We start from the raw sequence: 10,899 nt of genomic DNA on the forward strand, positions 1-10,899 counted from the left end.
CACCGGCAGCAACCGATCAAACTAACAGGCCTAATCTAGCCCAGAACCGTGGAAATGACTCACGATAAAACTGCAGCACAGCAAGGAGAATCTCGATATAGGTGTATGTGTGAGAATAACTGACAAACAGCATCATACAAATATTGACAGGCAAGTGGTATTCCAAAAGGTTACACGTTTCCTACTAAGACATGTTTTCAGTGCGAAAAACAGAAAGTTCAACGCCTCCTGGTTGAATGAACAACCATGGCCTAAGGTACTTCTGCATTAGTAAAGGACGGTGTTTATGTGTTTACTGTCGGGGGGTTTTTTTATTTTTTTCGGTACCGGCAGCGTGTGCAGTGCGCTGAAAGCGCGTTCATTTCGGGATGCACAGCCTGTGAGTGACTGGTAAAAACATTTCTTTATGATTAAAGACGGCACCTCTAGAAATGTTAATGTAAGGGCCATCTAACAAACACTGTCAAAGCATGGAGAGGTTATTCCTGTCTGTATCCACTTGGTAAACAAAAAGATGTACGTAGTCAGTTGTCATCAGCTTTTTCAAAAGCAAATAGAACGTAACCATAAAATCATATCTAGCTCATACTCGATGTAATATTCTTTGTGGTAAAGAACTCCATTTAAGAGGGAGAACTGAAACAGAAGCCAATTTTATGGCTCATCAATTTTCCATTGCTTCTAACGTTAACCCTTGTACTGAACAGCATCTTGCCAATGCCACCCCAACGCACATGCCTAAATCTGTCACCACATATACAAAATGAATTTGATTGAGCTTTGTGGAGAACAGATAAGGGATACCAGTTGTAAAAGTTTAATGATTCTCTTTGCTTCGGCTGATGTGCTGATGAGGCTACCGATTGTGCACACTTGAGCAAGTTGCAATGTGTGTTAGAATTTGTTACAAAGGAAACAAACGATATCACAGTACGTGAGGCAGTTTCTTGGCTTCAAAGATGCGTAGTTCAGCTACAGGTGAAGCCCTTAGCAAACCATTCTGCCAAACACTTAGATAGTGCTGGCATCAATGCCAATAAGAATGAAGCCCAATGCTTATGATGGGGCCTCTAATATGAGCGGGAAAGTATAAAGGAGTACAGGCAGAATAAAGAGAATTTTATCCAGATGCCCTTATATCCATTGTCAGGCTCTTGCCTAAATTTGGCTATAGTTCATGCTGTAAGTGATCCGCGCTCATTAGAATGATGATTGGGCACTGTTTCAAGGAATTGCATTTGCATGTTCCATACGTCTGCTTAAACGCCAGCTTCACTTTAAACTTGCCCATGATGGAGAGCGAAACCGCCCAAAGAAAGATTGAAGAAAAGCCGGATAAACTTAGACCTCTGTGAAACTAGATGGAGCAGTCGACCTGATGCATTGTTTACTTTTAAAATCATCACTTTTGACGTCGTTGTTGCATGGCTTTGGCGAACTAAGAGCTAAATAGTGCATTCTAAAGTCGTGCCTTCCGTTGCTGTCGAATCGCTGAAGTTCGAATTTATTGTTTGCGTTAGTTGCAGCTGGAGAGCATTCTACAGAACGTTGTTCCCTTATCAAAATGCCCTACAACGGATAGATAATGACTTGCGTCACTTGCGGCCAAAAGAGATCCAGAGTCGCTTATCGGATTACCCTTAACGAAACTACGTACACGTTGATGGAAAGCTGGGATAAACTATACCAGACGCTACAAAACTAGCAGAAACATTGATTGTCCAACCTTACGGATGCTAGATAACTGGAAAGACAAGACCCACGAAGATAATGTATCTGCTGCCTGACCGAAGGAGTACTGCGAAGTGTCGTTGTTTATCCTTTTCTGGATCACCCCATCCTTATGGAACTAGAAACTTCGTCTCGTATATGTCCCAGTGACCGGTTTAGTGCCCAGCTACCTCGTGCCATCTAACCTCCACAAACTCAATCCTGAAATAGAGGCCAATCTCTTTGTTCCATTGGCCTAGCTGAGTAGTTCCGCATGAGATGCCGCCATTGCAGGAAAGTGAACTTCTCTAGGTGGAAGACACAAATGGCACGCGCGGACAGGATGACATTCCATGATTCCATATTGTGAGACCACTGCGTCAATGCTGAACACTGATCTGCTATCCAAACATATCCGTTGTCACTGACAGTGCCTACTAACCATGCCAAGATCTTCGGCAACTGCTGAAGGTCTTTCCAGCGCAATGCGCCAGAATCAAAAAAACTACATCGTTCTACAATAATGAAGAGAGACTCAGCGGTTTGGCACTCCATGCAATCCACAGAGAGCTTTGCAATTGACGTTGATGCTGGTGCCTGAAAACATTTGCATCAGCCATGGCAATGTGGGATAGCTCTCGCCTCTCTATTAGGCTAACTAAACATTTACTACGCTACAGTTGTATCAAAGACAATTACTGGCTATTTAGTTGTAATCAAAAGACATTTCTTGGCCTTCTTTGTATCTACAAGTATCAGAAGTTGAACAAGTAAAGACTACTCTCGTACATGTAGCTTGCATTTAATTTTAAATACATCTATGTAGTATTGAATTACGTACTATTTTAACTCGTTTGCTTTTGGGACGGTTTCAAAGTGATTGGAAATTGAGGCGCGTCTCAAAGTTAGCAAGAGGCCAGGCGAACCAGAATGAACACTCGGAGAAAGCGCCGTTTCCGCGCCATATCTGGGGGTTGTAAAACTCCAAAAATTTCCTTGTACGCTCCGCGCCAACCAATTTGGTGGCGCTCGCCTCAATAGTCGCTGCTACAACTTTGAAAATCCTGGCTACTGCCCCTGTATTATATAATATATATATGATTATATGTGTGTGTGTAAAATATATATATAATATATATATATATATATATATATATATATATGGTTGTATAATATATATAACATGGAGTAATGGAAATCATTCTGCTGCTACTTGTTCGCATGTTTTGAGCCACCTCGTGCGCGGGTGCCTGGGCTGTAATACGGCGAAGTATTACGCGTGGAGAACCGCTCAATAGTGAAGCTTGTGACGGATCCTCGGATGATTAATTACGGAATGCACGTACTCCGCATCCTGGAGTAATTAATAGGGCAGGTCAACAGAAACCGCCTTTTGACAGCGTATTCTAGCTGCGCAATGTAGTTATTCCCACTGTTTGGTTTTGAATGGTTGAAAACAATGGCTCATGGATCAATAACGCCACGAAACGATCGCATGATGTTAGGATTCTTTTCTCTCTTTTTTCTTCTTTTTTCTTCATTCCTCTGATCCTCCTCTCCCCAATCCTCCCCTCTTTCTTCTTTCCCTCCTCTCTCCTCCTCCTTCTCCTCCTCCTCCTCCCCTACTTCCTCCTCCTCTCCTCCTCCTCCTCCACATCACCCACCATTCTGCTGCTCTCTGTCCTCTTCCAGCTGCTTGCTGTCCTGCTGCTCCTCCCTCCTGCTGCTGCTGCGTCACTTCTGCTCGCTGCTCCTTCACCGCGCCCCCTCATCTTATATCACCACCATTGCACGCCGGAACCGCCTGTAAGCGGCAGCCTACATCTCTCTCCATCTTAATCTTCTCTCCGCGCGACGGCGACGCTTGTCTCAGGGGGAGACTATAGGTGGACGCTTACGTCGCCGTTTAGTGCGCTGCGTCTTACACGGACACGCACGCGATTTAGATGTGTTGCGATGCGGCATCGGGCATGATCCAAGCTACCAAGAAGATCATGTCTCCTGGTGGTGCAGAAAACTCGATCACGGTGAGAGGGGTGGCGATAGCAGGAAGACGAAGAAGAAGCCAGGAGATGAGGGAGACGGAGAGCGAGCGGCAGGGAGAGGGGAAAAGCGCGGTAATGTGTGTGCTGTGCGTGCGTGCGTGCGTGTGTGCGCGCGTATAGTGGCGTGTTTTCGTGATGAGAGGAAGGTTAGCTGGTTAACCGCAGCAATTTCATTACACAGCGCAGGCCGGCTAGATTCTGTTCTCATGAAGGACGAATCCTCACACACTCAGCGGTGATTCACTCACGGGCTCCCAGCAAAACGCCCGCTGGAGAGACGCTTTTCGTTGCATGAATTACGAACGAAGACAACCGAAAATTCTATCAAATTCAGATCAAAGCATTTAGCTAATGCACGGAATCTAAGCTTAGCAGACTAATCACTAGCGATAGGTGGCCTAGTTAAATTTGTAGTCAGACAGCTGCTTGACCGACCGATAAGCTCCTATATCAAGCTGCGTCAATGTTTTATTATATTACGTAACCGCTGTTAAAATGAGCGTGTGCCTGCATGCGGTTTCACGAATTCGTCGTTGTAATACACTCGGGGCCGACCAACAGCCCCCCCCCCCCCCCCCCCCCCCCCCACCCCCCCCGCCCCCCCCCCCCCCCCCCCCCCCCCCCCCCCCCCCCCCCCCCCCCCCCCCCCCCCCCCCCCCCCCCCCCCCCCCCCCACCCCCCCCCCCCCCCCCCCCCCCCCCCGCCCCCCTGCGGGGTGGTGGGTAGTAAGATGCCCGCTGTTACTGCGCTGTCCGCAGCCACGAACCACCGTAGCTAACACCATGGAGCAGTGGTGGACAAGGCAGACAAAGTCAACATTAGTCTGGAAACAAACGGTAAGCTAAGCCGACCTCTCCTATATTCTGCAGTGCGCTTTCACTGCCTGCCCATATTTCCTTCCCAATATTTCTTCGTCGATCTATCGCTCTCTCTTATCTCCCTTTCATTTCTCTCTACACTATCTCTCTATCTCTCCCGCTATATATATATATATATGATATATCATATATATATATATATTCATACACAATAGTTATTTATTTATTCACCGAAAGATATAAGAGAACCTCTAGCCATTCGCGGGAACTCTCTATGACCTCCGCTGATTATGTGATATACATATATACCCACGACATTACTCCACGTCCATGATCACGCGCCACGGAACAAACCTAATCCTAAAAATATTAAAAACCACATTCTTATACGTCAGATACACGGCACGTATAAAACCTTGAAGCACCCTCTATAACATTGCGCTTCCTCGCAGTGTCTACTATAGAGACGATGCTGGCCTTAAGCTTTATTATCTAGCTTATAGTTTATACGCATAGTTTTATTCAGTTTATTGTCCGGGCCTGTCAGCCTCAATTATTAGACTGGAACGACGGTCTCAATCTCCAAACTGAATATCGGTTAACAAACTGTGGCTGATCAATCTCAGGTATAACATTCGCACTCCTTGCAGCGCGCCTATAACTTTGCAGCATTCTCTCAGCGCCCTCTATCAACATCAAATTTCTCTTCGTTAGCGCGCATACATTGCACATTCTCTCAGCGCCCTCTATAACATCGCACTTACTCGCAAGCGCTGCCTTATAACATCACACTTTCTTTCTCAGGCCAGCTTGACGTACGGGTGATTACGCATTTTTTCGACAATCCAAGTTCGGAGGAGCTTCCGGTGCGCTGCTGCTTCGTGTCGCGCAGAGTTCGTGTGTCCAGGACTTCGCGAGAAGATGGAAGGAGGATGCTCAACTTCCTGCGCGCCGAGTCATCGCTCGATGATGACGCGTCTGTTCCACACACAGTGTTGAGTGATAGTAGCGGAGAGAAGGGGGGCAGTCCCCTAGATTTTGAGAGCACAATTAAAAAACTAGACAGAGGGCACTCACGGAGAGTGATACCTCCGCCAGATCTAACATGTATAGTGTAGCGAGTGCTCGCGCTGCGCTGTTGCTGCTGGGCTTGACTGACTCGCGCCTGACCTGCTGACTCGCCGCTCGTAGGTGGCGGCTGCTGACTCGACCGCTCGCTGCGTGGTTGCTGCTGACTCACTCGCCTGCTGCTGGATCGCCGCTCCGCTGACTCGACACGTATCGAATCGCGCCGCCCGCTTGCTGACTCCGACACGCTATCGATCGCGCCGCCCGCTCGCTGACTCGACGCGCCTTATTCGATCGCGCGCGCGGGACTGGACACACACACACACACACACACACACACACACACACAAAACACTCACATACACACACACAGCACACAGCACACCGAGACCGATTACATTTGACCTTCGCCTCCACTCCGTGGCGGAGGTAATAAGCTTAGCCAATAATCGTAAATAACACTAACGTGATTTTTGGGGTCACTGTATCCGTGGAAGCCTTGTCCAAGCCTTAGTGCCTGACACCCTACCCACTATGGACGTCGATCAAGAGCTGGCGCCCGTCGCTCATCATTACCACAGTGAGTTCATGAAATTTGCCCCCTTCCCTAGGAATTTGCTCAGTTACGGCCCTGGGTTGGTCGCGCCTCACATCACATACATTACATTCTCGCGTACGTATTTCTGTTTTACAAAAAGATCCGACTCGCGGACATATCGGCGAGGCAGTCCAGGCTTTGCGCGTCTGCTCCGTTCTCACAGGTGCCGCCGCCAGCGTGAAGCTGACGGGGATTGCGAACGAGCAGCGACGGCATGCCGCCGCTGCTTGGTACTGCAGCGGCAGGGCTAATAACGATGGCGCGGGAAGGGCTAGTGATGGCGACAACACCGACGACGGGTCAGGAGTGGAGGTGACGAACGACATTGGCGGCGACAGAAACAGACTCGACAGCGTCGGCGAGACGCTTTCCGCGCATTCCGTCCTGCGTAACAAAAAGAAACAGAAACAAAAGAGCTCCTTGTGTACGATCATCTAGACGATCCTGAGATTAACACAGAGTCAGGCACTCAAACAGACAGACAGAGAGATAGATGGTCAGACAAACAGACAGACAGAGAGACAGACGGACAGACAAACGAACGGACAGACAGACAGGCAGACAGACGGACGGATAGGGAGACAGGCCAGACAGACAAACAGAACACGCAGGTGCACACGCCACACACACACACACACACACACACAACACACACCACACACACACACACACACACACACACACGCGCCGCGCGCGCAAGCACGCACATACGCACACACACGCACATACACCTACCACACCGCACACAGAATGCAGGAGGAGGGAGTGTGACGTGAGAGGCGAGAGAGAAGATGAGAGACGAGAGAGAGACGAGAAAGAGAGAGCGAGCGAGAGAGGAGAGAGAGAGAAGAGAGAGAACTGGAGAGAGAGGAGAGCAATGGAGAGCAGAGAGAGAGAGAGAGGAAAGAGAGATAGAGAGAGATGAGAGACGAGAGAGAGAGAGAGATGGAGAAAGAGTGAGAGATTAGAGAGAGAGAGAGAGAGAGGAGAGAGAGCAGAGAGAGGAGAGAGAGAGGGGAGGGAGAGGAGAGAGAGAGAGAGCGCGAAAACGGCGGCGTGAGAGGAGAAGGAGAAAAAAATGAGAGAGAGAGCAGAAATGTACAAGTGAATTGGCACAATTATATGGCTATACATTGAGGATGCAACGCCAACTACATCCTAGTTTTGTATGATTCTTGATGTTCATGCGTGTTATGACCATAGAAATAAGTATACTAGATTAAGACATTTGCTCTCTATATATTTCTATGGTATTAGAACTGTTATTTAGTCTAGTGTTCGTGCCTGTGTACATAGAGAACACCACAAAGATGATTCGAATAGAACGCCTTCCACCCATTGTCAACGCTTTGGTATCGAGTGTCAACAATAATTATTTAGGATATGACAGGTTTATGTTACATCTAGGATTACATCAAAGTAATGCTGAATGAATTCTGACTACAAACATAGTTAAAAAAACCAGAAAAAAAGCATTTTTAACAGGTAAATCTTACCGTCTTTTTAATTCTAAATTTATTTAACAGTTATTGACGTTTGTCATTGTTGATGAGTCTAATTCTGGGTTGAGCGTACTGCTAACCGGTGATTTCTATTACCTTTTTACTATTAGTAGTTCCCTGTGTTCAGACAAGTTTGTGTCCTCTAGCGCAGTAGGATTCTACTGCAAGCGACCTATATATAAAGCAGACCTCTACCTTAGTAACCGGAGAAAGAGAGTACAGCTACTATACGCCGCATTTACGCTGTTTTAATTAGAGCTTCCGTGACGATATAATGATGCACTCGCCCACCTTTTAATTACAAGTTGACGCATACAATGTCGCAACCATCGATACAGACTCATTTCGCGCGACCGCCGCTGCTAAAGGATTATCTACCTGTAGTGGGCCCTGAGAGCCTCATATAGCAACTGTTATTGCCGAGAGATGATTCATCTATAAGGGGCGCTGCGGCTCTCACCTTGTAGATGTTATTGGTGACGGCTAACGTGTCGAAATAGCTGTACATCTTGTCACACATGTGCACGACGTCTATGGGCCGCACGAGCGGGTTAGCACACAGTGCCGTGAAGCCCATGACGTCAGAGTAGAGGATGGAGACCATGTCGTATTGCTCAGCGTCCACGGATTTGTTCTCCAGCAACGACGCAACGATGTTAGACGGAAGAATCTGCAAAGCGGCGTAGAAATGACGTGAAATCACAGGTTAATTAGTCACTAATATGTGACAGCGTAAAATTCAAACACAACCACCACTTCTAGTCTCTTTGTAGTCCATTTCAACTTGCCGTACATTAATTATTACATAAGTTTCAAGACACTTCAGGTCAATGACAGCAGAAACCTCCCATCTTACGCCCACCTACCGCCCGCCCTTCTCCTTCCTACTCGCCTTCCTTCCCATTCTCTCCCTATGATTACCTCCATCAGCACCTCCACGGTTCGTTCCTTCTCCTGGTTAAGCTTCGCGTGCAGTACCTGCAGAGAGATGGACGCCTCCTCTAACCTGTTCATCAAGCTCCTCTCGCCACGCCTCTCATGACTCATCAACACCATCGCCCGCGTCTTGTCGTGACACGGAATGTCCGAAAGGTGGAGCCCGTGTTGCGCTAGCTCTTCCAGGCTGCGCACGCGAGGAGAGCAGAGGAATGCCATGCAGTCGTTCTCCTCCATGTATATCATCTGTCCCTTCAGACGCAGCGTCTCCACCTCCGCTCCTCCCTCTTCGGGCGTCGCGGATGCCCGCCGGGCCCTCCCACCGAAGTCGAACACGTCTGGTTTCGACGCGGCTACGAACACGGCGTGCGTGTGATCGATGAAAGCGGTGAAGTCGCATTCGACGCGCGGCCTTACGATGTCAAACATGTCCGACAGCAACAGCCTCCCGTGCTGCTGCTTGTACGCCACCAACCCGCGCAGCACGACCCGGCCCGCCTGGATGATCTCAAGGTCACGATTAAAGATGATGTGGAAGGGGAAAGCCCGGGAGAACGTGTCGACCGCGAGCAGGGATTTCGCGGGGTTGTGGCTCGGGTTGGACAGCATGCTGTCCTTGGTCGAGAGGCTGTTCTGATTAAGGGCGTCCGCCATTACGTCGATGTCCATGCCCTCCGTGGTGATCCGCAGTACCACGTGGTCAGATGTGTCGCTGATGTCAGTATCCAAGTTTGCCACAACCTACAGACAGAGAAGGAAACGCGGTCGATGAGGGACGCTGAAACACCATTGAGGAAGCCATGGAGGAGTATATGAGATGAATGGGGGTTGCTGGCTACTTGATTATTTTATTTGAGCATTTTAAATGGATTCAATCATCGAGTTATTTATTTTGATTTATTAGCATTTCTCTTATATGTAATACGGACAAGTTGAAAACACATCAAACAGAACGATTTCTAGAAGACAAACTTGAATTTTATTGGCGGCTTATGTAGCTATCTGGCATCTTTCAGAAAATAAAATTATCAATATAACGGGGCCTTGCACAAGAACTTTTATTTACATCATAATATTGTGTACCAACTGAGACTTTATTTACATCGAATAAACGAAGGCTTTTTCATAACAGGCACAGGTGAATAGCGGTACGTAATTAGCTAAGCTACGTGGTTGGGGGCGATCGATGCTGCATTCAATCAGACAATGTCGCTTTCACTAGTTGTTCCAGTATAACTGTGAACACAATGAACCAGCTGTGTCTCTCATCTTTGATTGATAGACGGGAGGGCGGCTGTTTTTCTCCTAAGTCAGTAATCAGCGCCTTTCTTTCTCCTACATCGTTGAGAAGTACCGTTTGATATCTTGCTTGTCACTCAGCTGATGACAGTCTCTGAATAAACTACTCAGGGATATTCCTCGCATCGCATCGCAATTTCGCATCGTGTTTGACATCTATACGCCGTATTATTTAGTTACCCTCGTTTATACGGGAGAAATCTAAAGGAATAGTTAACCGTTTTTTTCGCGATTTACTTGAGTGCAAATGTAATGAATAGAGTGAGAGAATAATACTTGTGTTCACGATGTTGAAAGACATCAGGTTATTTGCTGTATAACTGCAGCCTGTTATTGCGAGCAGCACCTAGTAATTTATGTACTCTAGCCTAATTGGATTACTTGGATGTCACAGCAATTAACGTGCGAGCAGTACATTATATCTTCGTCAGTTCACGTACAGGAGATGACAGCAACTAGAGAATCTACTTTACAGCGCACTCGTGCATCGATATGTTGCCTTATTAGTCTACGAGAGAGCCAGCTGTTGACTAATGCTTATAAGTACCTGCTGGCCGAAGAATTCCTGTCCGACGTAGCGTATCATGCCTCTAACGATGGGATAAAGACCTTGTCTGCTGCTGTAGTAGTGAAGGAGTAAACTCCCATCATTTTCTTCCACACACCTGCAACAGCCATCTAGATTAATAACCTATGTTTTCTACAGTCTGTGAAAAGTGGAGAGCGCTGCTATGAAAATAGCCAATGAGCCGCCCGCGCTAAAATGGGCGGTAAACTACGAAACACTCATCAATATTTCCTGCTTCCAATGAATTAGACCTAGAGCAGACTTTCTATTTAGTAGTAATGTCATAGGAATATATTAATGTATTACTATGTTAGCTGTTGGTCGATTACTTCTGTAGAGTTTCAATTCATAATAT

At 47.2% G+C, this 10,899-nt stretch overlaps 1 protein-coding gene across 1 annotated transcript; it reads right to left on the reverse strand.

Annotated features, from left to right (window-relative positions):
- Positions 1 to 7,505: 7,505 nt before the first annotated feature.
- Positions 7,506 to 10,562, reverse strand: LOC106815529 (guanylate cyclase soluble subunit beta-1-like). Its single transcript, XM_014819997.1, has 4 exons — positions 10,524 to 10,562; positions 8,663 to 9,418; positions 8,202 to 8,411; positions 7,506 to 7,523 (listed from the first exon to the last, which is right to left on the reverse strand). Exons 1-4 carry the CDS (start codon positions 10,560 to 10,562, stop codon positions 7,506 to 7,508), a joined length of 1,023 nt encoding a protein of 340 aa, XP_014675483.1.
- Positions 10,563 to 10,899: the final 337 nt, after the last annotated feature.

Source organism: Priapulus caudatus, unplaced genomic scaffold (genome assembly GCF_000485595.1).
Source record: "Priapulus caudatus unplaced genomic scaffold, Priapulus_caudatus-5.0.1 Scaffold29, whole genome shotgun sequence".
Taxonomy (NCBI): Eukaryota; Metazoa; Priapulida; class Priapulimorpha; order Priapulimorphida; family Priapulidae; genus Priapulus; species Priapulus caudatus.

Coding starts and splice junctions, on each gene's coding strand:
- LOC106815529 (XM_014819997.1), bottom strand. CDS start 10,562: ATGATACGCTACGTCGGACAGGAATTCTTCGGCCAGCAG. Junction 9,419..10,523: donor AGGAATTCTTCGGCCAGCAG/GTACTTATAAGC, acceptor CTCTGTCTGTAG/GTTGTGGCAAACTTGGATAC. Junction 8,412..8,662: donor CCGTGGAGGTGCTGATGGAG/GTAATCATAGGG, acceptor GCCGCTTTGCAG/ATTCTTCCGTCTAACATCGT.